Source organism: Cyrtonyx montezumae, unplaced genomic scaffold (assembly GCF_038088225.1).
Source record: "Cyrtonyx montezumae isolate F1298 unplaced genomic scaffold, pur_monq_1.0 scaffold_44, whole genome shotgun sequence".
Lineage (NCBI taxonomy): Eukaryota > Metazoa > Chordata > Aves > Galliformes > Odontophoridae > Cyrtonyx > Cyrtonyx montezumae.
In genome coordinates, this window is record NW_027072050.1 from 538,285 (window position 1) to 564,776 (window position 26,492).

Genomic DNA, 26,492 nt, shown 5'->3' on the forward strand with positions numbered 1-26,492 from the left:
TCTCAGCTGTATTTGGGGGTACCTTTGAGGAGAAGGGGTGCACACCTGCAGCCCGATCCCACTGAGTGACGGTAGGAGTTCCTCTTTGGGCATCACCAGGCTTCGCTGGTGGAAAAACAGCGTTGCATGGGCTGCCTGGAGGGGAAGGCTGCAGCTCTGCTCCGCCACTGTGAGCGCTTCGAGAGCAGAACTCAGCTGATGGGAACTCCTGCGGGTGCACAGCAGCCTGTGGAAGGGGAATGCAGTGTAGCTCGGGTACCAAAGAGGGCTCCGTGGGATGCTGGCAGCACGGAGCACGGGTGGGCGTCAGCGGCACAGCTCAGCTCAGCCACGGGCTCTGCTGGTGCTCGTTAAATTGAAGGACCCTTTTCTCTCTCCCCCCCTCACCCCGCCCTTAAATGGGGTTTGGGAGATGTGGAGCCAGGCTCCACCCGTTCCAATCACACAGGTATATCACCTTTAGCTGTGGCCCTGTGGCTGCCTCGGTGCTCAGCTCAGGTGATCCATCAGTGGTTCAGGCCGTGATTCAACAGTTCCCATACACCGTGGGTACAGCGTGGCTGCACAGAAAGATCCAGAAGGGGATGTCCAAAAATTGCCCTTAAAAGCCACAGCTGCACTGTGCACTCTGACCCCTTACCATCTCCTAACGACCACGGTGAGGTCACTGCACCTCGCGGTTAACCCTGTAAGCTCATTGGAGGTGAGGAGGACGTGGTGGGCGGGGACAGAGCGCGGGGACCCCCAGTAACGACCACCGGCAGGAGACCCCAACCGTTGGCAGTTGGAGCCGCTGCTCAAGAGCAGCAGACGCAGCTCTCTGCTGCTTACTTCTGTGCTTCGTACTTCTCCCTGGCACCTCCGAAGCTCATCTATCCTGAGCTCCTCAACAGCGCAGGTGAGCAGCAGGGGGGGCCCGCTCGCCCCACGCCGGCGCTGCCGTCCCTTCTCCGTCCCCCTCCGGGCTCCTCCTGGCGGTTGGGGAGGGGATCGACACCGTTTCCCCCATCTCTTCCAGGCTCCGCCAAACCCTGCCAGCCCCCTGCAATGCAGCAGCCCCCGCTGGCAGCCGCGCTCACGGTTACACCGATGGCAACCGGCGCAGCCAAGGCTCTCCCACCAGGTTAGACGTGCCCCTACCCGCAGTGGGAGCTCTCCGGGGGAGGGGGTGTCAAAGACCCTTCCCCCCACAACTTCCCTCTATCCCCGCAGAGATGTGGAGAGCCCCGTGCGGATGCTACTTCGACCTCCGTGTCTTCCGCCTCGAGTGGACAGACACTGCCGTGCCCCCACCGGCCAACCCCACCGGCCAACCTCGGATGCCCAGCAATGGCTGCGCAGCTCCGCAGAGCAGGGCAACCCCCGCAGCCCCCCCAGAGCAATTCGTGCCCTACACGGAGCAGGGCATAGCTGTGGCCCCAGTGGTGCCCTCAGTCCCCAGCTTCCAGCAGCAGGAGGGGCAGATCCAACAGCTGAACATCTCAGAGGCAGCCCCAGGTGACAGCAGTGGTATCCCCACGGGTGACTCCGTCCCCCTCCACAGCAACATCCCAGCAGGCATCTTTGCTGCCCCCAGTCATCAAGAGGCTGAGAACAGCCGGGAGAGCCTAGACAGAGATGTGCCCGAAGAGGTGCTGCTGGAGGAGGCTGCGAGGCTCTTCAACTGCAACCCTGAGCTGAGAGGATCTGATCCTGAGCCCCAGGGGAACAACCACGGCCTCCCCAGCAGCATCCCCGTGCTCCAAGACCTCGGGGATCTCTGTGACCTCGATGAGATCATCACCTCTCACAGCATGAGCTCACTCTCACTGCCCGAAGAGGTTCTCTCTTGCGACTACAGCGTCCCTGAAGCCTCCAGCATGATGCTGAGCACAGAGCAGCTCAGTCTCCCCCTGCAGCACTGGGGTGGAAGAGCATGGTTAGAGCCATTCTTATAGGATCGGGGGGAGGGAAAGGTGGGACAAGGATAGTGTCATATTCTTGTACAGTTTTTCTCGTTTCCTAATAAATGTTTGTTCTGATCCGCTCCACGTCTTCTGGGGGTTGAAACAGCCCTTGGGGGGGGGAAGCTGGGACAGACACAGAAAGTGGTGTCCCCAGCCCAGAAGTGAAGCTCAGATCAAGGGCAGGGATGAAGGCACTGCAGCCTTCCTCTAGGGAAAATGGGGTCACTTCTGGGAGGAGGGGGGAGCCAGAGCTTTCCAAGGGGGGGCCCACTCCAGAGCCTGGGTTGTTCTCCCTGCTGTAGCAAAAGAACCCCAAATAACCCAAAGAAAAGTAAGGGAGGGAAGGAGCTGCTGGCAGGACACTACCCCACTCCCCTCGTCCACCCAACATAAAGCCACAGTACCAGAGGAAAAATAACATCACCTTCTGTATGGTAAATAACCCCCAAGGATGGTACTCAGTGAAAACAGTATGGAAGATGGTATATTTAGTAGGCTTATATAGATGGTGCACAGACAGCCGGCAAAGGATGGTGGCTCGGCTTCAGGATGAAAGAGGCTTGCCGTGGACGCCACGCAGGAGGGATCTCCAAGAAGAGATCCTTCCCCGGTGGTGGTCTGCCCTTAAATGGGGTTTGGGAGATGTGGAGCCAGGCTCCACCCGTTCCAATCACACAGGTATATCACCTTTAGCTGTGGCCCTGTGGCTGCCTCGGTGCTCAGCTCAGGTGATCCATCAGTGGTTCAGGCCGTGATTCAACAGTTCCCATACACCGTGGGTACAGCGTGGCTGCACAGAAGGATGCAGAAGGGGATGTCCAAAAATTACCCGTAAAAGCCACAGCTTTTCAGCCAGGCCTGGCTTGAGACGGATCCGGGAGCACGTGGGGAGCAGATGTGGTTAAGGGCGGTGGGTTCAAGGGCAGGGACACGGGGGGGAGAGGATGGGTGGCCCACGGTGCAGCCCCCGGGCAGCTCTCCAGGGCAGCGTGACACTGCACGAAAACTCACTGCAGTGCATCATGAAAGTCAGGCATGAGAGTCAGGCATCCGGAGCCGGAGCCTCAGCAGAGAGCATCTCCACCAGCCCCAAACACAACGGGAACCCCAAACGGGGCTCCACGTGCAGCCCCAAGCTCACACGTCCCTATGGTGGGCGCACGGATGGCCCCAGCACACATTGCTCTCTCCACAGCCACAGAAATCCCCCCTGGGCTGCAGTGATGGGAGCTCTGACCCCTTACCACCTTATAACGACCACGGTGAGGTCACTGCACCTCGCGGTTAACCCTGTAAGCTCATTGGAGGTGAGGAGGACGTGGTGGGCGGGGACAGAGCACGAGGACCCCCAGTAACGACCACCGGCAGGAGACCCCAACCGTTGGCAGTTGGAGCCGCTGCTCAAGAGCAGCAGACGCAGCTCTCTGCTGCTTACTTCTGTGCTTCGTACTTCTCCCTGGCACCTCCGAAGCTCATCTATCCTGAGCTCCTCAACAGCGCAGGTGAGCAGCAGGGGGGCCCCGCTCGCCCCACGCCGGCGCTGCCGTCCCTTCTCCGTCCCCCTCCGGGCTCCTCCTGGCGGTTGGGGAGGGGATCGACGCCGTTTCCCCCATCTCTTCCAGTCTCAGCCAAACCCTGCCAGCCCCCTGCGAGGCAGCAGCCCCCGCTGGCAGCCCCGGGCACCTGGTTTACACCGATGGCAACCGGCGCAGCCAACGCTCTCCCACCAGGTTAGACGTGCCCCTACCCGCAGTGGGAGCTCTCCGGGGGAGGGGGTTTCAAAGACCCTTCCCCCCACAACTTCCCTCTATCCCCGCAGAGATGTGGAGAGCCCCGTGCGGATGCTACTTCGACCTCCGTGTCTTTCGCCTCCGGTGGGCAAACACTGCCGTGCCCCCACCGGCCAACCCCACCGGCCAACCTTGGATGCCCAGCAATGGCTGCGCAGCTCTGCAGAGCTGGGTGACCCCCGCAGCCCCCCCAGAGCAATTCGTGCCCTACACGGAGCAGGGCATAGCTGTGGCCCCAGTGGTGCCCTCAGTCCACACCTCCCAGCAGCTGGAGGGGCAGATGCAGCACTTGAACATCTCAGAGGCAGCCCCGGGTGGCAGCAGTGGTATCCCCACGGGTGACACCGTCCCCCTCCACAGCAACACCCCGGTGGGCACCTTTGCTGCCCCGTCTCCAAGAGATCGAGAACAGCAGGGAGAGCCTAGACAGAGATGTGCCCGGTGAGATGCTGCAGGAGGATTGGTTTACCAACCAATGGACTGGTTTACAAACAACATCTTGAGCTGCCTTGAAGTTGTTTCACATTTGCATTTGTGATGATGGCACACAGACTGCGCTACATGAGGTTCTATACTGCTGTTGCTTTTTCATGTTCCTGCTTTTTGTGGTACGTGACGCAGATGAGTATTAATTTAGGAAACTCAAATAGTGCTTTCCAGAATTTGTTGCTAATTCATGAATTGCAAGTTTTGTTTCTTGCTTTACTTTGTCATTGTCTTCTGAAAATAAGAAACGTTTGACTTCTCAAAAGCTCCATGTTTTTTTCCTCTTTAAACGGTAATAACTAAGTAATTTTACAGAAGGTGAAGAGTTGTGAAATGGGAAGTTTATGTTCACAGTTTCCCATTCTCTGAAGAATCTTTATTGCCAGAGCGCTGCTAGATTGTTAGTTGTGTTTCTGTTTTGCTGTGTGGTTTTTCATACCTTTCAATACCTTAAAAGTAGAAGCTTCCTGTTTACAGTCATGCTAGTGGGTTTTTTTTTCAAATTGTCACTGAGTAAAAAAAGCTTCCTGCCATTATACATATCATTATTTGCCCTTGAAGGACTTTCTATGCCAAATAGGAGGTTCTGAGATTATTAACCCACCCCTAAGGCAGATGGGGTCACTTCTGGGGGGACAGGGGTGCAGAGCCTTCCAAGGGGGGGCCCACTCCAGAGCCTGGGTTGTTCTCCCTGCTGTAGCAAAAGAACCCCAAATAACCCAAAGAAAAGTAAGGGAGGGAAGGAGCTGCTGGCAGGACACTACCCCACTCCCCTCGTCCACCCAACATAAAGCCACAGTACCAGAGGAAAAATAACATCACCTTCGCAGCCAGAAAGCGCCGGAAAACTTCACCTCTCTTTATTGAGCATTTCACATCTGAGCTCCTCAACTTCATAGCAATGCAGCCAACACAGCACCTTCAGGCCACAGTGCCACCACTCTGCCACGCTCGAGCTCTCGGTGTCCCCATCGCCAGCCCCAGGACATGGAGGAGCGACGGGGTCCCAGCAACATCCCGGACCCCAGCAGAACCAGTGGCCATCACCAGAGCACAGAGCCCGATTACGGGCAGCGAGGATGGCTCAGGCACCCAAAAGCTCGGGGTGCTGCCCTGCCCTGAGCATCCTCACTCCAAAACAGAAGCACAGGCAGCAGCAGCGCCTCTGTGGGCCACAGAGAGACGCTCTGCTCAAGAAAAGAAGGAAAAGAAGAGTTCCTAAAGAAAAAAAGACGCCGAGCAGAGAGTCGGGGATGGGGACGCCACAAACGGACACAGAGCCAGAAGGAGACCGTAACAAGTGCTGCAAACGCATAGGAAATCCAGCAGCTACACAGGACGGAAAGGTCACGGGCACACACTCGGAGAGCTCAGCGCAGCAGTTTACCTTTCGGGCCCAAACTGAACGCCCAGAGCAAAGACGAGGCCCGGACGGCACTCCGGGCAGTCGCAGGAGCAGCAGCAGGGACGGTCCCCGTCCTGAGCTCCAGAGTGGCAAGTCGGGGAAGCAGCGCAGATCCACGGTGCCACGGTGGGGCCTCCATGCAAACAGCCCACAGCTGTGGGGAAGCCACAGCCAGAAAGCCCATAGGGCACGACGAGGCCACGGGGCAGCTCCCAAGAGAAGCCCGGGCAGCTCCGGCCCCGCTCCGCACAGAGGGCGGAGCTGAGGGAGCCCACGGCCTTTCGGAGTCCTCAGCAGCAGCACAAGCGCTCCCGGCTGGCAAAGCGAGCAGCCCAACACCGCCGCGCTGCAGCACAGCCACAGCGCCTCGGCCCGCTCCTCCCGCCGCCCTGAGGGGGCCCGCTCTCCGCCCGCCCTTTTCTAGCCGCCCCGGCCCGTCGCGTGAGTGACGTCATCGCCGCGTGCGGCAGCAATGGCGGCAATGGCGGCAGTGGCGCCGGTCCGGGAGCGGTGAGTGCGGGGCCCGGGGGCTCACGTGTGCTCCCCCCGATCCCTGCGACATCGGCCGCCCCACGGGGCCGTCCCCGGGCCTGGGCTGCGTTGGGGGGAGCGAGCGGGAGATGCTGGTGCTCCTCGCTCAGGGGCTGCGGCCTACAGGGGGGCACCGGGGACGGCGCGGCCGCGTCCCGGGATGCGGCTGGATGGGGGTGGGGATGGGATCGGAGATTGGGAAGTGGCTTTGCTTGGGGTTGGGAGTGGGGATGGGCTCAGGGAGGGGGGCAGGGATGGAGTTGGGCATGGACATGAGGGGTTTGGGATGACGACGGGTTCGAGGATTAGGATGAGGTTGAGAAAGGAATGGAATCAAGGATGGGGATGGGGACTTAGCTGGGGTTGGGAGTGGGATGGAGTTGGGAATGGAGATGAGGTCGAGGAGGGGGTGGGGATGAAGATGAGGATGGGGGACGAGGATGACGATGAGGTCAAGGGGGGATAGGATCGAGGATGGGGATAGGGGTTTAATTTGGATTGGGGTCAGGGATAGATTTGGGAATAGGGATGACGTCGAGAAGGAGATGGGGACAAGGATGAGGATGAAGTTCGAGGAGGGGATGGGATCAGGGATGGGAATGGGATTTAGTTGGGAATGGGGTCATAGAAGGGGACAAGGATAGAGTTGGGAATGGAGATGAGATCGAGGAGGGGGTGGGGACAGGGATGAGGGTGGGTTTCAGGATGGGGACAGGGATGAGGTCAAGGAGATAGGATGGAGGATGGGGATAGGGATTTAATTGGGGTTGTGTACAGGGATACAGTTGGGAATGGGGATGAGGTCGAGGAGGGGATGAGAGTGGGGGCACTCTGTGGCGCTGGCAGTGCAGCTCTTCACAGCTTCTTGATTCTTCTGCAGGTTCATTGCTTCCAAGGAGCGGTTCCATGCCTACCGGAGAGCCAACGGGGAGCCCGGCAGCCGAGGGGGTGGTGAGGAGGAGGAGGAAGAGAAGGAGAAGGAGGCTGTCAGCAAGCAGAGCAAGCCCCCTGCCAAGAGGGGGAGGTTGGATGCACAGGGCCAGGACGGAGAGAGGCAAGGGGAGCCCGAGGATGGGGAGCAGGAGCCCATGGAGCGCAAACGAGCCCGGGGGCAGAACAAGAGCAGGCCCTGCATGAAGCCCAACCACTACGAGAAGAGCCGGTTATGCCCATCAGTCACGCAGGTATGACATGGAGTGTGATGCTCTGCTTTGCTCTTGGTGGGTTTCTTGATTTTTCTAGTTAGGAGAGCACACCCCAGAGTGATGGAAGGCAAAGATGCACCAGGGTGACCCCCCAGAGGAAGGGAGCTGAGGGCAGGTCCATTGCAAAACTACAAGAAGAACCTTGGATGCCCAGCAATGGCTGAGCGGCTCCGCAGAGCTCGGCGACCCCCGCAGCCCCCCCGGAGCAATTCGTGCCCTACAAGGAGCAGGGCATAGCTGTGGCCCCAGTAGTGCCCTCAGTCCCCACCTTCCAGCAGCTGGAGGGGCAGATCCAACACTTGAACATCTCAGAGGCAGCCCCAGGTGGCAGCAGTGGTATCCCCACGGGTGACACCGTCCCCCTCCACAGCAACATCCCAGCAGGCATCTTTGCTGCCCCCAGTCCCCAAGAGGCTGAGAACAGCCTGGAGAGCCTAGACAGAGATGTGCCCGAAGAGGTGCTGCTGGAGGAGGCTGCAAGGCTCTTCAACTGCTCCCCTGAGATGCTGAGCGGATCTGATCCTGAGCCCCAGGGGATCAACCACGGCCTCCCCAGCAGCATCCCCGTGCTCCAAGACCTCGGGGATCTCTGTGACCTCGATGAGATCATCACCTCTCACAGCATGAGCTCACTCTCACTGCCCGAAGAGATTCTCTCTTGCGACTACAGCGTCCCTGAAGCCTCCAGCATGAAGCTGAGCACGGAGCAGCTCAACCACGTTTGGATGTGCCCCAAGGAGGCGCGACAGGATCTGACACTGTCAGAAATGCTGCTGGCAATGCCCCGGGGTGATGAGCTCCAGCTGAAGGCCAAGTCAGAAAAGAGGGGGAAAAAGGAGCGAAGCAGCTTCCTGATGAGAAAAAGCCACAAAGAGAGGGTCTCCCCCTGCAGCAGTGGTGTAGAAGAGCAGGGTTAGAGCCATTCATATAGGAAAGGGGGGGAGGGAAAGGTGGGATGAGGATAGTGTTCTGTTGTTGTACAGTTTCTCTCGTTTCCTAATAAATGTTTGTTCTGATCCGCTCCACGTCTTGCTGGGGTTGAAACAGCCCTTGGGGGGGGGAAGCTGGGACAGACACAGAAAGTGGTGTCCCCAGCCCAGAAGTGAAGCTCAGATCAAGGGCAGAGGAAGGCTGCAGTGCCTTCACCCCCCTAAGGCAGATGGGGTCACTTCTGGGGGGACGGGGGTGCACAGCCTTCCAAGGGGGGGCCCACTCCAGAGCCTGGGTTGTTCTCCCTGCTGTAGCAAAAGAACCCCAAATAACCCAAAGAAAAGTAAGGGAGGGAGCTGCTGGCAGGACACTACCCCACTCCCCTCGTCCACCCAACATAAAGCCACAGTACCAGAGGAAAAATAACATCACCTTCTGTATGGTAAATAACCCCCAAGGATGGTACTCAGTGAAAACAGTATGGAAGATGGTATATTTAGTAGGCTTATATAGACGGTGCACAGACAGCCGGCAAAGGATGGTGGCTCGGCTTCAGGATGAAAGAGGCTTGCCGTGGACGCCACGCAGGAGGGATCTCCAAGAAGAGATCCTTCCCCGGTGGTGGTCTGCCCTTAAATGGGGTTTGGGAGATGTGGAGCCAGGCTCCACCCGTTCCAATCACACAGGTATATCACCTTTAGCTGTGGCCCTGTGGCTGCCTCGGTGCTCAGCTCAGGTGATCCATCAGTGGTTCAGGCCGTGATTCAACAGTTCCCATACACCGTGGGTACAGCGTGGCTGCACAGAAGGATGCAGAAGGGGATGTCCAAAAATTACCCGTAAAAGCCACAGCTTTTCAGCCAGGCCTGGCTTGAGACGGATCCGGGAGCACGTGGGGAGCAGATGTGGTTAAGGGCGGTGGGTTCAAGGGCAGGGACACGGGGGGGAGAGGATGGGTGGCCCACGGTGCAGCCCCCGGGCAGCTCTCCAGGGCAGCGTGACACTGCACGAAAACTCACTGCAGTGCATCATGAAAGTCAGGCATGAGAGTCAGGCATCCGGAGCCGGAGCCTCAGCAGAGAGCATCTCCACCAGCCCCAAACACAACGGGAACCCCAAACGGGGCTCCACGTGCAGCCCCAAGCTCACACGTCCCTATGGTGGGCGCACGGATGGCCCCAGCACACATTGCTCTCTCCACAGCCACAGAAATCCCCCCTGGGCTGCAGTGATGGGAGCTCTGACCCCTTACCACCTTATAACGACCACGGTGAGGTCACTGCACCTCGCGGTTAACCCTGTAAGCTCATTGGAGGTGAGGAGGACGTGGTGGGCGGGGACAGAGCACGAGGACCCCCAGTAACGACCACCGGCAGGAGACCCCAACCGTTGGCAGTTGGAGCCGCTGCTCAAGAGCAGCAGACGCAGCTCTCTGCTGCTTACTTCTGTGCTTCGTACTTCTCCCTGGCACCTCCGAAGCTCATCTATCCTGAGCTCCTCAACAGCGCAGGTGAGCAGCAGGGGGGCCCCGCTCGCCCCACGCCGGCGCTGCCGTCCCTTCTCCGTCCCCCTCCGGGCTCCTCCTGGCGGTTGGGGAGGGGATCGACGCCGTTTCCCCCATCTCTTCCAGTCTCAGCCAAACCCTGCCAGCCCCCTGCGAGGCAGCAGCCCCCGCTGGCAGCCCCGGGCACCTGGTTTACACCGATGGCAACCGGCGCAGCCAACGCTCTCCCACCAGGTTAGACGTGCCCCTACCCGCAGTGGGAGCTCTCCGGGGGAGGGGGTTTCAAAGACCCTTCCCCCCACAACTTCCCTCTATCCCCGCAGAGATGTGGAGAGCCCCGTGCGGATGCTACTTCGACCTCCGTGTCTTTCGCCTCCGGTGGGCAAACACTGCCGTGCCCCCACCGGCCAACCCCACCGGCCAACCTTGGATGCCCAGCAATGGCTGCGCAGCTCTGCAGAGCTGGGTGACCCCCGCAGCCCCCCCAGAGCAATTCGTGCCCTACACGGAGCAGGGCATAGCTGTGGCCCCAGTGGTGCCCTCAGTCCACACCTCCCAGCAGCTGGAGGGGCAGATGCAGCACTTGAACATCTCAGAGGCAGCCCCGGGTGGCAGCAGTGGTATCCCCACGGGTGACACCGTCCCCCTCCACAGCAACACCCCAGTGGGCACCTTTGCTGCCCCGTCTCCAAGAGATCGAGAACAGCAGGGAGAGCCTAGACAGAGATGTGCCCGGTGAGATGCTGCAGGAGGATTGGTTTACCAACCAATGGACTGGTTTACAAACAACATCTTGAGCTGCCTTGAAGTTGTTTCACATTTGCATTTGTGATGATGGCACACAGACTGCGCTACATGAGGTTCTATACTGCTGTTGCTTTTTCATGTTCCTGCTTTTTGTGGTACGTGACGCAGATGAGTATTAATTTAGGAAACTCAAATAGTGCTTTCCAGAATTTGTTGCTAATTCATGAATTGCAAGTTTTGTTTCTTGCTTTACTTTGTCATTGTCTTCTGAAAATAAGAAACGTTTGACTTCTCAAAAGCTCCATGTTTTTTTCCTCTTTAAACGGTAATAACTAAGTAATTTTACAGAGGTGAAGAGTTGTGAAATGGGAAGTTTATGTTCACAGTTTCCCATTCTCTGAAGAATCTTTATTGCCAGAGCGCTGCTAGATTGTTAGTTGTGTTTCTGTTTTGCTGTGTGGTTTTTCATACCTTTCAATACCTTAAAAGTAGAAGCTTCCTGTTTACAGTCATGCTAGTGGGTTTTTTTTTCAAATTGTCACTGAGTAAAAAAAGCTTCCTGCCATTATACATATCATTATTTGCCCTTGAAGGACTTTCTATGCCAAATAGGAGGTTCTGAGATTATTAACCCACCCCTAAGGCAGATGGGGTCACTTCTGGGGGGACAGGGGTGCAGAGCCTTCCAAGGGGGGGCCCACTCCAGAGCCTGGGTTGTTCTCCCTGCTGCAGCAAAAGAACCCCAAATAACCCAAAGAAAAGTAAGGGAGGGAAGGAGCTGCTGGCAGGACACTACCCCACTCCCCTCGTCCACCCAACATAAAGCCACAGTACCAGAGGAAAAATAACATCACCTTCGCAGCCAGAAAGCGCCGGAAAACTTCACCTCTCTTTATTGAGCATTTCACATCTGAGCTCCTCAACTTCATAGCAATGCAGCCAACACAGCACCTTCAGGCCACAGTGCCACCACTCTGCCACGCTCGAGCTCTCGGTGTCCCCATCGCCAGCCCCAGGACATGGAGGAGCGACGGGGTCCCAGCAACATCCCGGACCCCAGCAGAACCAGTGGCCATCACCAGAGCACAGAGCCCGATTACGGGCAGCGAGGATGGCTCAGGCACCCAAAAGCTCGGGGTGCTGCCCTGCCCTGAGCATCCTCACTCCAAAACAGAAGCACAGGCAGCAGCAGCGCCTCTGTGGGCCACAGAGAGACGCTCTGCTCAAGAAAAGAAGGAAAAGAAGAGTTCCTAAAGAAAAAAAGACGCCGAGCAGAGAGTCGGGGATGGGGACGCCACAAACGGACACAGAGCCAGAAGGAGACCGTAACAAGTGCTGCAAACGCATAGGAAATCCAGCAGCTACACAGGACGGAAAGGTCACGGGCACACACTCGGAGAGCTCAGCGCAGCAGTTTACCTTTCGGGCCCAAACTGAACGCCCAGAGCAAAGACGAGGCCCGGACGGCACTCCGGGCAGTCGCAGGAGCAGCAGCAGGGACGGTCCCCGTCCTGAGCTCCAGAGTGGCAAGTCGGGGAAGCAGCGCAGATCCACGGTGCCACGGTGGGGCCTCCATGCAAACAGCCCACAGCTGTGGGGAAGCCACAGCCAGAAAGCCCATAGGGCACGACGAGGCCACGGGGCAGCTCCCAAGAGAAGCCCGGGCAGCTCCGGCCCCGCTCCGCACAGAGGGCGGAGCTGAGGGAGCCCACGGCCTTTCGGAGTCCTCAGCAGCAGCACAAGCGCTCCCGGCTGGCAAAGCGAGCAGCCCAACACCGCCGCGCTGCAGCACAGCCACAGCGCCTCGGCCCGCTCCTCCCGCCGCCCTGAGGGGGCCCGCTCTCCGCCCGCCCTTTTCTAGCCGCCCCGGCCCGTCGCGTGAGTGACGTCATCGCCGCGTGCGGCAGCAATGGCGGCAATGGCGGCAGTGGCGCCGGTCCGGGAGCGGTGAGTGCGGGGCCCGGGGGCTCACGTGTGCTCCCCCCGATCCCTGCGACATCGGCCGCCCCACGGGGCCGTCCCCGGGCCTGGGCTGCGTTGGGGGGAGCGAGCGGGAGATGCTGGTGCTCCTCGCTCAGGGGCTGCGGCCTACAGGGGGGCACCGGGGACGGCGCGGCCGCGTCCCGGGATGCGGCTGGATGGGGGTGGGGATGGGATCGGAGATTGGGAAGTGGCTTTGCTTGGGGTTGGGAGTGGGGATGGGCTCAGGGAGGGGGGCAGGGATGGAGTTGGGCATGGACATGAGGGGTTTGGGATGACGACGGGTTCGAGGATTAGGATGAGGTTGAGAAAGGAATGGAATCAAGGATGGGGATGGGGACTTAGCTGGGGTTGGGAGTGGGATGGAGTTGGGAATGGAGATGAGGTCGAGGAGGGGGTGGGGATGAAGATGAGGATGGGGGACGAGGATGACGATGAGGTCAAGGGGGGATAGGATCGAGGATGGGGATAGGGGTTTAATTTGGATTGGGGTCAGGGATAGATTTGGGAATAGGGATGACGTCGAGAAGGAGATGGGGACAAGGATGAGGATGAAGTTCGAGGAGGGGATGGGATCAGGGATGGGAATGGGATTTAGTTGGGAATGGGGTCATAGAAGGGGACAAGGATAGAGTTGGGAATGGAGATGAGATCGAGGAGGGGGTGGGGACAGGGATGAGGGTGGGTTTCAGGATGGGGACAGGGATGAGGTCAAGGAGATAGGATGGAGGATGGGGATAGGGATTTAATTGGGGTTGTGTTCAGGGATACAGTTGGGAATGGGGATGAGGTCGAGGAGGGGATGAGAGTGGGGGCACTCTGTGGCGCTGGCAGTGCAGCTCTTCACAGCTTCTTGATTCTTCTGCAGGTTCATTGCTTCCAAGGAGCGGTTCCATGCCTACCGGAGAGCCAACGGGGAGCCCGGCAGCCGAGGGGGTGGTGAGGAGGAGGAGGAAGAGAAGGAGAAGGAGGCTGTCAGCAAGCAGAGCAAGCCCCCTGCCAAGAGGGGGAGGTTGGATGCACAGGGCCAGGACGGAGAGAGGCAAGGGGAGCCCGAGGATGGGGAGCAGGAGCCCATGGAGCGCAAACGAGCCCGGGGGCAGAACAAGAGCAGGCCCTGCATGAAGCCCAACCACTACGAGAAGAGCCGGTTATGCCCATCAGTCACGCAGGTATGACATGGAGTGTGATGCTCTGCTTTGCTCTTGGTGGGTTTCTTGATTTTTCTAGTTAGGAGAGCACACCCCAGAGTGATGGAAGGCAAAGATGCACCAGGGTGACCCCCCAGAGGAAGGGAGCTGAGGGCAGGTCCATTGCAAAACTACAAGAAGAACCTTGGATGCCCAGCAATGGCTGAGCGGCTCCGCAGAGCTCGGCGACCCCCGCAGCCCCCCCGGAGCAATTCGTGCCCTACAAGGAGCAGGGCATAGCTGTGGCCCCAGTAGTGCCCTCAGTCCCCACCTTCCAGCAGCTGGAGGGGCAGATCCAACACTTGAACATCTCAGAGGCAGCCCCAGGTGGCAGCAGTGGTATCCCCACGGGTGACACCGTCCCCCTCCACAGCAACATCCCAGCAGGCATCTTTGCTGCCCCCAGTCCCCAAGAGATAGAGAACAGCCTGGAGAGCCTAGACAGAGATGTGCCCGAAGAGGTGCTGCTGGAGGAGGCTGCAAGGCTCTTCAACTGCTCCCCTGAGATGCTGAGCGGATCTGATCCTGAGCCCCAGGGGATCAACCACGGCCTCCCCAGCAGCATCCCCGTGCTCCAAGACCTCGGGGATCTCTGTGACCTCGATGAGATCATCACCTCTCACAGCATGAGCTCACTCTCACTGCCCGAAGAGATTCTCTCTTGCGACTACAGCGTCCCTGAAGCCTCCAGCATGAAGCTGAGCACGGAGCAGCTCAACCACGTTTGGATGTGCCCCAAGGAGGCGCGACAGGATCTGACACTGTCAGAAATGCTGCTGGCAATGCCCCGGGGTGATGAGCTCCAGCTGAAGGCCAAGTCAGAAAAGAGGGGGAAAAAGGAGCGAAGCAGCTTCCTGATGAGAAAAAGCCACAAAGAGAGGGTCTCCCCCTGCAGCAGTGGTGTAGAAGAGCAGGGTTAGAGCCATTCATATAGGAAAGGGGGGAGGGAAAGGTGGGATGAGGATAGTGTTCTGTTGTTGTACAGTTTCTCTCGTTTCCTAATAAATGTTTGTTCTGATCCGCTCCACGTCTTGCTGGGGTTGAAACAGCCCTTGGGGGGGGGAAGCTGGGACAGACACAGAAAGTGGTGTCCCCAGCCCAGAAGTGAAGCTCAGATCAAGGGCAGAGGAAGGCTGCAGTGCCTTCACCCCCCTAAGGCAGATGGGGTCACTTCTGGGGGGACGGGGGTGCACAGCCTTCCAAGGGGGGGCCCACTCCAGAGCCTGGGTTGTTCTCCCTGCTGTAGCAAAAGAACCCCAAATAACCCAAAGAAAAGTAAGGGAGGGAGCTGCTGGCAGGACACTACCCCACTCCCCTCGTCCACCCAACATAAAGCCACAGTACCAGAGGAAAAATAACATCACCTTCTGTATGGTAAATAACCCCCAAGGATGGTACTCAGTGAAAACAGTATGGAAGATGGTATATTTAGTAGGCTTATATAGACGGTGCACAGACAGCCGGCAAAGGATGGTGGCTCGGCTTCAGGATGAAAGAGGCTTGCCGTGGACGCCACGCAGGAGGGATCTCCAAGAAGAGATCCTTCCCCGGTGGTGGTCTGCCCTTAAATGGGGTTTGGGAGATGTGGAGCCAGGCTCCACCCGTTCCAATCACACAGGTATATCACCTTTAGCTGTGGCCCTGTGGCTGCCTCGGTGCTCAGCTCAGGTGATCCATCAGTGGTTCAGGCCGTGATTCAACAGTTCCCATACACCGTGGGTACAGCGTGGCTGCACAGAAGGATGCAGAAGGGGATGTCCAAAAATTACCCGTAAAAGCCACAGCTTTTCAGCCAGGCCTGGCTTGAGACGGATCCGGGAGCACGTGGGGAGCAGATGTGGTTAAGGGCGGTGGGTTCAAGGGCAGGGACACGGGGGGGAGAGGATGGGTGGCCCACGGTGCAGCCCCCGGGCAGCTCTCCAGGGCAGCGTGACACTGCACGAAAACTCACTGCAGTGCATCATGAAAGTCAGGCATGAGAGTCAGGCATCCGGAGCCGGAGCCTCAGCAGAGAGCATCTCCACCAGCCCCAAACACAACGGGAACCCCAAACGGGGCTCCACGTGCAGCCCCAAGCTCACACGTCCCTATGGTGGGCGCACGGATGGCCCCAGCACACATTGCTCTCTCCACAGCCACAGAAATCCCCCCTGGGCTGCAGTGATGGGAGCTCTGACCCCTTACCACCTTATAACGACCACGGTGAGGTCACTGCACCTCGCGGTTAACCCTGTAAGCTCATTGGAGGTGAGGAGGACGTGGTGGGCGGGGACAGAGCACGAGGACCCCCAGTAACGACCACCGGCAGGAGACCCCAACCGTTGGCAGTTGGAGCCGCTGCTCAAGAGCAGCAGACGCAGCTCTCTGCTGCTTACTTCTGTGCTTCGTACTTCTCCCTGGCACCTCCGAAGCTCATCTATCCTGAGCTCCTCAACAGCGCAGGTGAGCAGCAGGGGGGCCCCGCTCGCCCCACGCCGGCGCTGCCGTCCCTTCTCCGTCCCCCTCCGGGCTCCTCCTGGCGGTTGGGGAGGGGATCGACGCCGTTTCCCCCATCTCTTCCAGTCTCAGCCAAACCCTGCCAGCCCCCTGCGAGGCAGCAGCCCCCGCTGGCAGCCCCGGGCACCTGGTTTACACCGATGGCAACCGGCGCAGCCAACGCTCTCCCACCAGGTTAGACGTGCCCCTACCCGCAGTGGGAGCTCTCCGGGGGAGGGGGTTTCAAAGACCCTTCCCCCCACAACTTCCCTCTATCCCCGCAGAGATGTGGAGAGCCCCGTGCGGATGCTACTTCGACCTCCGTGTCTTTCGCCTCCGGTGGGCAAACACTGCCGTGCCCCCACCGGCCAACCCCACCGGCCAACCTTGGATGCCCAGCAATGGCTGCGCAGCTCTGCAGAGCTGGGTGACCCCCGCAGCCCCCCCAGAGCAATTCGTGCCCTACACGGAGCAGGGCATAGCTGTGGCCCCAGTGGTGCCCTCAGTCCACACCTCCCAGCAGCTGGAGGGGCAGATGCAGCACTTGAACATCTCAGAGGCAGCCCCGGGTGGCAGCAGTGCTATCCCCACGGGTGACACCGTCCCCCTCCACAGCAACACCCCGGTGGGCACCTTTGCTGCCCCGTCTCCAAGAGATCGAGAACAGCAGGGAGAGCCTAGACAGAGATGTGCCCGGTGAGATGCTGCAGGAGGATTGGTTTACCAACCAATGGACTGGTTTACAAACAACATCTTGAGCTGCCTTGAAGTTGTTTCACATTTGCATTTGTGATGATGGCACACAGACTGCGCTACATGAGGTTCTATACTGCTGTTGCTTTTTCATGTTCCTGCTTTTTGTGGTACGTGACGCAGATGAGTATTAATTTAGGAAACTCAAATAGTGCTTTCCAGAATTTGTTGCTAATTCATGAATTGCAAGTTTTGTTTCTTGCTTTACTTTGTCATTGTCTTCTGAAAATAAGAAACGTTTGACTTCTCAAAAGCTCCATGTTTTTTTCCTCTTTAAACGGTAATAACTAAGTAATTTTACAGAAGGTGAAGAGTTGTGAAATGGGAAGTTTATGTTCACAGTTTCCCATTCTCTGAAGAATCTTTATTGCCAGAGCGCTGCTAGATTGTTAGTTGTGTTTCTGTTTTGCTGTGTGGTTTTTCATACCTTTCAATACCTTAAAAGTAGAAGCTTCCTGTTTACAGTCATGCTAGTGGGTTTTTTTTTCAAATTGTCACTGAGTAAAAAAAGCTTCCTGCCATTATACATATCATTATTTGCCCTTGAAGGACTTTCTATGCCAAATAGGAGGTTCTGAGATTATTAACCCACCCCTAAGGCAGATGGGGTCACTTCTGGGGGGACAGGGGTGCAGAGCCTTCCAAGGGGGGGCCCACTCCAGAGCCTGGGTTGTTCTCCCTGCTGCAGCAAAAGAACCCCAAATAACCCAAAGAAAAGTAAGGGAGGGAAGGAGCTGCTGGCAGGACACTACCCCACTCCCCTCGTCCACCCAACATAAAGCCACAGTACCAGAGGAAAAATAACATCACCTTCGCAGCCAGAAAGCGCCGGAAAACTTCACCTCTCTTTATTGAGCATTTCACATCTGAGCTCCTCAACTTCATAGCAATGCAGCCAACACAGCACCTTCAGGCCACAGTGCCACCACTCTGCCACGCTCGAGCTCTCGGTGTCCCCATCGCCAGCCCCAGGACATGGAGGAGCGACGGGGTCCCAGCAACATCCCGGACCCCAGCAGAACCAGTGGCCATCACCAGAGCACAGAGCCCGATTACGGGCAGCGAGGATGGCTCAGGCACCCAAAAGCTCGGGGTGCTGCCCTGCCCTGAGCATCCTCACTCCAAAACAGAAGCACAGGCAGCAGCAGCGCCTCTGTGGGCCACAGAGAGACGCTCTGCTCAAGAAAAGAAGGAAAAGAAGAGTTCCTAAAGAAAAAAAGACGCCGAGCAGAGAGTCGGGGATGGGGACGCCACAAACGGACACAGAGCCAGAAGGAGACCGTAACAAGTGCTGCAAACGCATAGGAAATCCAGCAGCTACACAGGACGGAAAGGTCACGGGCACACACTCGGAGAGCTCAGCGCAGCAGTTTACCTTTCGGGCCCAAACTGAACGCCCAGAGCAAAGACGAGGCCCGGACGGCACTCCGGGCAGTCGCAGGAGCAGCAGCAGGGACGGTCCCCGTCCTGAGCTCCAGAGTGGCAAGTCGGGGAAGCAGCGCAGATCCACGGTGCCACGGTGGGGCCTCCATGCAAACAGCCCACAGCTGTGGGGAAGCCACAGCCAGAAAGCCCATAGGGCACGACGAGGCCACGGGGCAGCTCCCAAGAGAAGCCCGGGCAGCTCCGGCCCCGCTCCGCACAGAGGGCGGAGCTGAGGGAGCCCACGGCCTTTCGGAGTCCTCAGCAGCAGCACAAGCGCTCCCGGCTGGCAAAGCGAGCAGCCCAACACCGCCGCGCTGCAGCACAGCCACAGCGCCTCGGCCCGCTCCTCCCGCCGCCCTGAGGGGGCCCGCTCTCCGCCCGCCCTTTTCTAGCCGCCCCGGCCCGTCGCGTGAGTGACGTCATCGCCGCGTGCGGCAGCAATGGCGGCAATGGCGGCAGTGGCGCCGGTCCGGGAGCGGTGAGTGCGGGGCCCGGGGGCTCACGTGTGCTCCCCCCGATCCCTGCGACATCGGCCGCCCCACGGGGCCGTCCCCGGGCCTGGGCTGCGTTGGGGGGAGCGAGCGGGAGATGCTGGTGCTCCTCGCTCAGGGGCTGCGGCCTACAGGGGGGCACCGGGGACGGCGCGGCCGCGTCCCGGGATGCGGCTGGATGGGGGTGGGGATGGGATCGGAGATTGGGAAGTGGCTTTGCTTGGGGTTGGGAGTGGGGATGGGCTCAGGGAGGGGGGCAGGGATGGAGTTGGGCATGGACATGAGGGGTTTGGGATGACGACGGGTTCGAGGATTAGGATGAGGTTGAGAAAGGAATGGAATCAAGGATGGGGATGGGGACTTAGCTGGGGTTGGGAGTGGGATGGAGTTGGGAATGGAGATGAGGTCGAGGAGGGGGTGGGGATGAAGATGAGGATGGGGGACGAGGATGACGATGAGGTCAAGGGGGGATAGGATCGAGGATGGGGATAGGGGTTTAATTTGGATTGGGGTCAGGGATAGATTTGGGAATAGGGATGACGTCGAGAAGGAGATGGGGACAAGGATGAGGATGAAGTTCGAGGAGGGGATGGGATCAGGGATGGGAATGGGATTTAGTTGGGAATGGGGTCATAGAAGGGGACAAGGATAGAGTTGGGAATGGAGATGAGATCGAGGAGGGGGTGGGGACAGGGATGAGGGTGGGTTTCAGGATGGGGACAGGGATGAGGTCAAGGAGATAGGATGGAGGATGGGGATAGGGATTTAATTGGGGTTGTGTTCAGGGATACAGTTGGGAATGGGGATGAGGTCGAGGAGGGGATGAGAGTGGGGGCACTCTGTGGCGCTGGCAGTGCAGCTCTTCACAGCTTCTTGATTCTTCTGCAGGTTCATTGCTTCCAAGGAGCGGTTCCATGCCTACCGGAGAGCCAACGGGGAGCCCGGCAGCCGAGGGGGTGGTGAGGAGGAGGAGGAAGAGAAGGAGAAGGAGGCTGTCAGCAAGCAGAGCAAGCCCCCTGCCAAGAGGGGGAGGTTGGATGCACAGGGCCAGGACGGAGAGAGGCAAGGGGAGCCCGAGGATGGGGAGCAGGAGCCCATGGAGCGCAAACGAGCCCGGGGGCAGAACAAGAGCAGGCCCTGCATGAAGCCCAACCACTACGAGAAGAGCCGGTTATGCCCATCAGTCACGCAGGTATGACATGGAGTGTGATGCTCTGCTTTGCTCTTGGTGGGTTTCTTGATTTTTCTAGTTAGGAGAGCACACCCCAGAGTGATGGAAGGCAAAGATGCACCAGGGTGACCCCCCAGAGGAAGGGAGCTGAGGGCAGGTCCATTGCAAAACTACAAGAAGAACCTTGGATGCCCAGCAATGGCTGAGCGGCTCCGCAGAGCTCGGCGACCCCCGCAGCCCCCCCGGAGCAATTCGTGCCCTACAAGGAGCAGGGCATAGCTGTGGCCCCAGTAGTGCCCTCAGTCCCCACCTTCCAGCAGCTGGAGGGGCAGATCCAACACTTGAACATCTCAGAGGCAGCCCCAGGTGGCAGCAGTGGTATCCCCACGGGTGACACCGTCCCCCTCCACAGCAACATCCCAGCAGGCATCTTTGCTGCCCCCAGTCCCCAAGAGATAGAGAACAGCCTGGAGAGCCTAGACAGAGATGTGCCCGAAGAGGTGCTGCTGGAGGAGGCTGCAAGGCTCTTCAACTGCTCCCCTGAGATGCTGAGCGGATCTGATCCTGAGCCCCAGGGGATCAACCACGGCCTCCCCAGCAGCATCCCCGTGCTCCAAGACCTCGGGGATCTCTGTGACCTCGATGAGATCATCACCTCTCACAGCATGAGCTCACTCTCACTGCCCGAAGAGATTCTCTCTTGCGACTACAGCGTCCCTGAAGCCTCCAGCATGAAGCTGAGCACGGAGCAGCTCAACCACGTTTGGATGTGCCCCAAGGAGGCGCGACAGGATCTGACACTGTCAGAAATGCTGCTGGCAATGCCCCGGGGTGATGAGCTCCAGCTGAAGGCCAAGTCAGAAAAGAGGGGAAAAAGGAGCGAAGCAGCTTCCTGATGAGAAAAAGCCACAAAGAGAGGGTCTCCCCCTGCAGCAGTGGTGTAGAAGAGCAGGGTTAGAGCCATTCATATAGGAAAGGGGGGAGGGAAAGGTGGGATGAGGATAGTGTTCTGTTGTTGTACAGTTTCTCTCGTTTCCTAATAAATGTTTGTTCTGATCCGCTCCACGTCTTGCTGGGGTTGAAACAGCCCTTGGGGGGGGGAAGCTGGGACAGACACAGAAAGTGGTGTCCCCAGCCCAGAAGTGAAGCTCAGATCAAGGGCAGAGGAAGGCTGCAGTGCCTTCACCCCCCTAAGGCAGATGGGGTCACTTCTGGGGGGACGGGGGTGCACAGCCTTCCAAGGGGGGGCCCACTCCAGAGCCTGGGTTGTTCTCCCTGCTGTAGCAAAAGAACCCCAAATAACCCAAAGAAAAGTAAGGGAGGGAGCTGCTGGCAGGACACTACCCCACTCCCCTCGTCCACCCAACATAAAGCCACAGTACCAGAGGAAAAATAACATCACCTTCTGTATGGTAAATAACCCCCAAGGATGGTACTCAGTGAAAACAGTATGGAAGATGGTATATTTAGTAGGCTTATATAGACGGTGCACAGACAGCCGGCAAAGGATGGTGGCTCGGCTTCAGGATGAAAGAGGCTTGCCGTGGACGCCACGCAGGAGGGATCTCCAAGAAGAGATCCTTCCCCGGTGGTGGTCTGCCCTTAAATGGGGTTTGGGAGATGTGGAGCCAGGCTCCACCCGTTCCAATCACACAGGTATATCACCTTTAGCTGTGGCCCTGTGGCTGCCTCGGTGCTCAGCTCAGGTGATCCATCAGTGGTTCAGGCCGTGATTCAACAGTTCCCATACACCGTGGGTACAGCGTGGCTGCACAGAAGGATGCAGAAGGGGATGTCCAAAAATTACCCGTAAAAGCCACAGCTTTTCAGCCAGGCCTGGCTTGAGACGGATCCGGGAGCACGTGGGGAGCAGATGTGGTTAAGGGCGGTGGGTTCAAGGGCAGGGACACGGGGGGGAGAGGATGGGTGGCCCACGGTGCAGCCCCCGGGCAGCTCTCCAGGGCAGCGTGACACTGCACGAAAACTCACTGCAGTGCATCATGAAAGTCAGGTATGAGAGTCAGGCATCCGGAGCCGGAGCCTCAGCAGAGAGCATCTCCACCAGCCCCAAACACAACGGGAACCCCAAACGGGGCTCCACGTGCAGCCCCAAGCTCACACGTCCCTATGGTGGGCGCACGGATGGCCCCAGCACACATTGCTCTCTCCACAGCCACAGAAATCCCCCCTGGGCTGCAGTGATGGGAGCTCTGACCCCTTACCACCTTATAACGACCACGGTGAGGTCACTGCACCTCGCGGTTAACCCTGTAAGCTCATTGGAGGTGAGGAGGACGTGGTGGGCGGGGACAGAGCACGAGGACCCCCAGTAACGACCACCGGCAGGAGACCCCAACCGTTGGCAGTTGGAGCCGCTGCTCAAGAGCAGCAGACGCAGCTCTCTGCTGCTTACTTCTGTGCTTCGTACTTCTCCCTGGCACCTCCGAAGCTCATCTATCCTGAGCTCCTCAACAGCGCAGGTGAGCAGCAGGGGGGCCCCGCTCGCCCCACGCCGGCGCTGCCGTCCCTTCTCCGTCCCCCTCCGGGCTCCTCCTGGCGGTTGGGGAGGGGATCGACGCCGTTTCCCCCATCTCTTCCAGTCTCAGCCAAACCCTGCCAGCCCCCTGCGAGGCAGCAGCCCCCGCTGGCAGCCCCGGGCACCTGGTTTACACCGATGGCAACCGGCGCAGCCAACGCTCTCCCACCAGGTTAGACGTGCCCCTACCCGCAGTGGGAGCTCTCCGGGGGAGGGGGTTTCAAAGACCCTTCCCCCCACAACTTCCCTCTATCCCCGCAGAGATGTGGAGAGCCCCGTGCGGATGCTACTTCGACCTCCGTGTCTTTCGCCTCCGGTGGGCAAACACTGCCGTGCCCCCACCGGCCAACCCCACCGGCCAACCTTGGATGCCCAGCAATGGCTGCGCAGCTCTGCAGAGCTGGGTGACCCCCGCAGCCCCCCCAGAGCAATTCGTGCCCTACACGGAGCAGGGCATAGCTGTGGCCCCAGTGGTGCCCTCAGTCCACACCTCCCAGCAGCTGGAGGGGCAGATGCAGCACTTGAACATCTCAGAGGCAGCCCCGGGTGGCAGCAGTGCTATCCCCACGGGTGACACCGTCCCCCTCCACAGCAACACCCCGGTGGGCACCTTTGCTGCCCCGTCTCCAAGAGATCGAGAACAGCAGGGAGAGCCTAGACAGAGATGTGCCCGGTGAGATGCTGCAGGAGGATTGGTTTACCAACCAATGGACTGGTTTACAAACAACATCTTGAGCTGCCTTGAAGTTGTTTCACATTTGCATTTGTGATGATGGCACACAGACTGCGCTACATGAGGTTCTATACTGCTGTTGCTTTTTCATGTTCCTGCTTTTTGTGGTACGTGACGCAGATGAGTATTAATTTAGGAAACTCAAATAGTGCTTTCCAGAATTTGTTGCTAATTCATGAATTGCAAGTTTTGTTTCTTGCTTTACTTTGTCATTGTCTTCTGAAAATAAGAAACGTTTGACTTCTCAAAAGCTCCATGTTTTTTTCCTCTTTAAACGGTAATAACTAAGTAATTTTACAGAAGGTGAAGAGTTGTGAAATGGGAAGTTTATGTTCACAGTTTCCCATTCTCTGAAGAATCTTTATTGCCAGAGCGCTGCTAGATTGTTAGTTGTGTTTCTGTTTTGCTGTGTGGTTTTTCATACCTTTCAATACCTTAAAAGTAGAAGCTTCCTGTTTACAGTCATGCTAGTGGGTTTTTTTTTCAAATTGTCACTGAGTAAAAAAAGCTTCCTGCCATTATACATATCATTATTTGCCCTTGAAGGACTTTCTATGCCAAATAGGAGGTTCTGAGATTATTAACCCACCCCTAAGGCAGATGGGGTCACTTCTGGGGGGACAGGGGTGCAGAGCCTTCCAAGGGGGGGCCCACTCCAGAGCCTGGGTTGTTCTCCCTGCTGCAGCAAAAGAACCCCAAATAACCCAAAGAAAAGTAAGGGAGGGAAGGAGCTGCTGGCAGGACACTACCCCACTCCCCTCGTCCACCCAACATAAAGCCACAGTACCAGAGGAAAAATAACATCACCTTCGCAGCCAGAAAGCGCCGGAAAACTTCACCTCTCTTTATTGAGCATTTCACATCTGAGCTCCTCAACTTCATAGCAATGCAGCCAACACAGCACCTTCAGGCCACAGTGCCACCACTCTGCCACGCTCGAGCTCTCGGTGTCCCCATCGCCAGCCCCAGGACATGGAGGAGCGACGGGGTCCCAGCAACATCCCGGACCCCAGCAGAACCAGTGGCCATCACCAGAGCACAGAGCCCGATTACGGGCAGCGAGGATGGCTCAGGCACCCAAAAGCTCGGGGTGCTGCCCTGCCCTGAGCATCCTCACTCCAAAACAGAAGCACAGGCAGCAGCAGCGCCTCTGTGGGCCACAGAGAGACGCTCTGCTCAAGAAAAGAAGGAAAAGAAGAGTTCCTAAAGAAAAAAAGACGCCGAGCAGAGAGTCGGGGATGGGGACGCCACAAACGGACACAGAGCCAGAAGGAGACCGTAACAAGTGCTGCAAACGCATAGGAAATCCAGCAGCTACACAGGACGGAAAGGTCACGGGCACACACTCGGAGAGCTCAGCGCAGCAGTTTACCTTTCGGGCCCAAATTGAACGCCCAGAGCAAAGACGAGGCCCGGACGGCACTCCGGGCAGTCGCAGGAGCAGCAGCAGGGACGGTCCCCGTCCTGAGCTCCAGAGTGGCAAGTCGGGGAAGCAGCGCAGATCCACGGTGCCACGGTGGGGCCTCCATGCAAACAGCCCACAGCTGTGGGGAAGCCACAGCCAGAAAGCCCATAGGGCACGACGAGGCCACGGGGCAGCTCCCAAGAGAAGCCCGGGCAGCTCCGGCCCCGCTCCGCACAGAGGGCGGAGCTGAGGGAGCCCACGGCCTTTCGGAGTCCTCAGCAGCAGCACAAGCGCTCCCGGCTGGCAAAGCGAGCAGCCCAACACCGCCGCGCTGCAGCACAGCCACAGCGCCTCGGCCCGCTCCTCCCGCCGCCCTGAGGGGGCCCGCTCTCCGCCCGCCCTTTTCTAGCCGCCCCGGCCCGTCGCGTGAGTGACGTCATCGCCGCGTGCGGCAGCAATGGCGGCAATGGCGGCAGTGGCGCCGGTCCGGGAGCGGTGAGTGCGGGGCCCGGGGGCTCACGTGTGCTCCCCCCGATCCCTGCGACATCGGCCGCCCCACGGGGCCGTCCCCGGGCCTGGGCTGCGTTGGGGGGAGCGAGCGGGAGATGCTGGTGCTCCTCGCTCAGGGGCTGCGGCCTACAGGGGGGCACCGGGGACGGCGCGGCCGCGTCCCGGGATGCGGCTGGATGGGGGTGGGGATGGGATCGGAGATTGGGAAGTGGCTTTGCTTGGGGTTGGGAGTGGGGATGGGCTCAGGGAGGGGGGCAGGGATGGAGTTGGGCATGGACATGAGGGGTTTGGGATGACGACGGGTTCGAGGATTAGGATGAGGTTGAGAAAGGAATGGAATCAAGGATGGGGATGGGGACTTAGCTGGGGTTGGGAGTGGGATGGAGTTGGGAATGGAGATGAGGTCGAGGAGGGGGTGGGGATGAAGATGAGGATGGGGGACGAGGATGACGATGAGGTCAAGGGGGGATAGGATCGAGGATGGGGATAGGGGTTTAATTTGGATTGGGGTCAGGGATAGATTTGGGAATAGGGATGACGTCGAGAAGGAGATGGGGACAAGGATGAGGATGAAGTTCGAGGAGGGGATGGGATCAGGGATGGGAATGGGATTTAGTTGGGAATGGGGTCATAGAAGGGGACAAGGATAGAGTTGGGAATGGAGATGAGATCGAGGAGGGGGTGGGGACAGGGATGAGGGTGGGTTTCAGGATGGGGACAGGGATGAGGTCAAGGAGATAGGATGGAGGATGGGGATAGGGATTTAATTGGGGTTGTGTTCAGGGATACAGTTGGGAATGGGGATGAGGTCGAGGAGGGGATGAGAGTGGGGGCACTCTGTGGCGCTGGCAGTGCAGCTCTTCACAGCTTCTTGATTCTTCTGCAGGTTCATTGCTTCCAAGGAGCGGTTCCATGCCTACCGGAGAGCCAACGGGGAGCCCGGCAGCCGAGGGGGTGGTGAGGAGGAGGAGGAAGAGAAGGAGAAGGAGGCTGTCAGCAAGCAGAGCAAGCCCCCTGCCAAGAGGGGGAGGTTGGATGCACAGGGCCAGGACGGAGAGAGGCAAGGGGAGCCCGAGGATGGGGAGCAGGAGCCCATGGAGCGCAAACGAGCCCGGGGGCAGAACAAGAGCAGGCCCTGCATGAAGCCCAACCACTACGAGAAGAGCCGGTTATGCCCATCAGTCACGCAGGTATGACATGGAGTGTGATGCTCTGCTTTGCTCTTGGTGGGTTTCTTGATTTTTCTAGTTAGGAGAGCACACCCCAGAGTGATGGAAGG

At 58.6% G+C, this 26,492-nt stretch overlaps 1 protein-coding gene across 1 annotated transcript; it reads left to right on the top strand.

Moving 5' to 3' along the window:
* Positions 1–126: 126 nt before the first annotated feature.
* On the top strand, positions 127–22,742 carry LOC136055530 (uncharacterized). The gene is given in 17 exon segments (XM_065747324.1): positions 127–214; positions 1,019–1,123; positions 1,213–1,345; positions 1,544–1,884; positions 3,569–3,676; positions 3,766–3,938; positions 7,570–8,241; positions 9,497–9,563; positions 9,924–10,031; positions 10,121–10,293; positions 13,924–14,595; positions 15,850–15,916; positions 16,277–16,384; positions 16,474–16,646; positions 20,278–20,905; positions 20,908–20,982; positions 22,630–22,742. Coding segments are annotated over 17 exon segments (3,804 nt in total).
* The last annotated feature ends 3,750 nt before the right edge of the window (positions 22,743–26,492 follow it).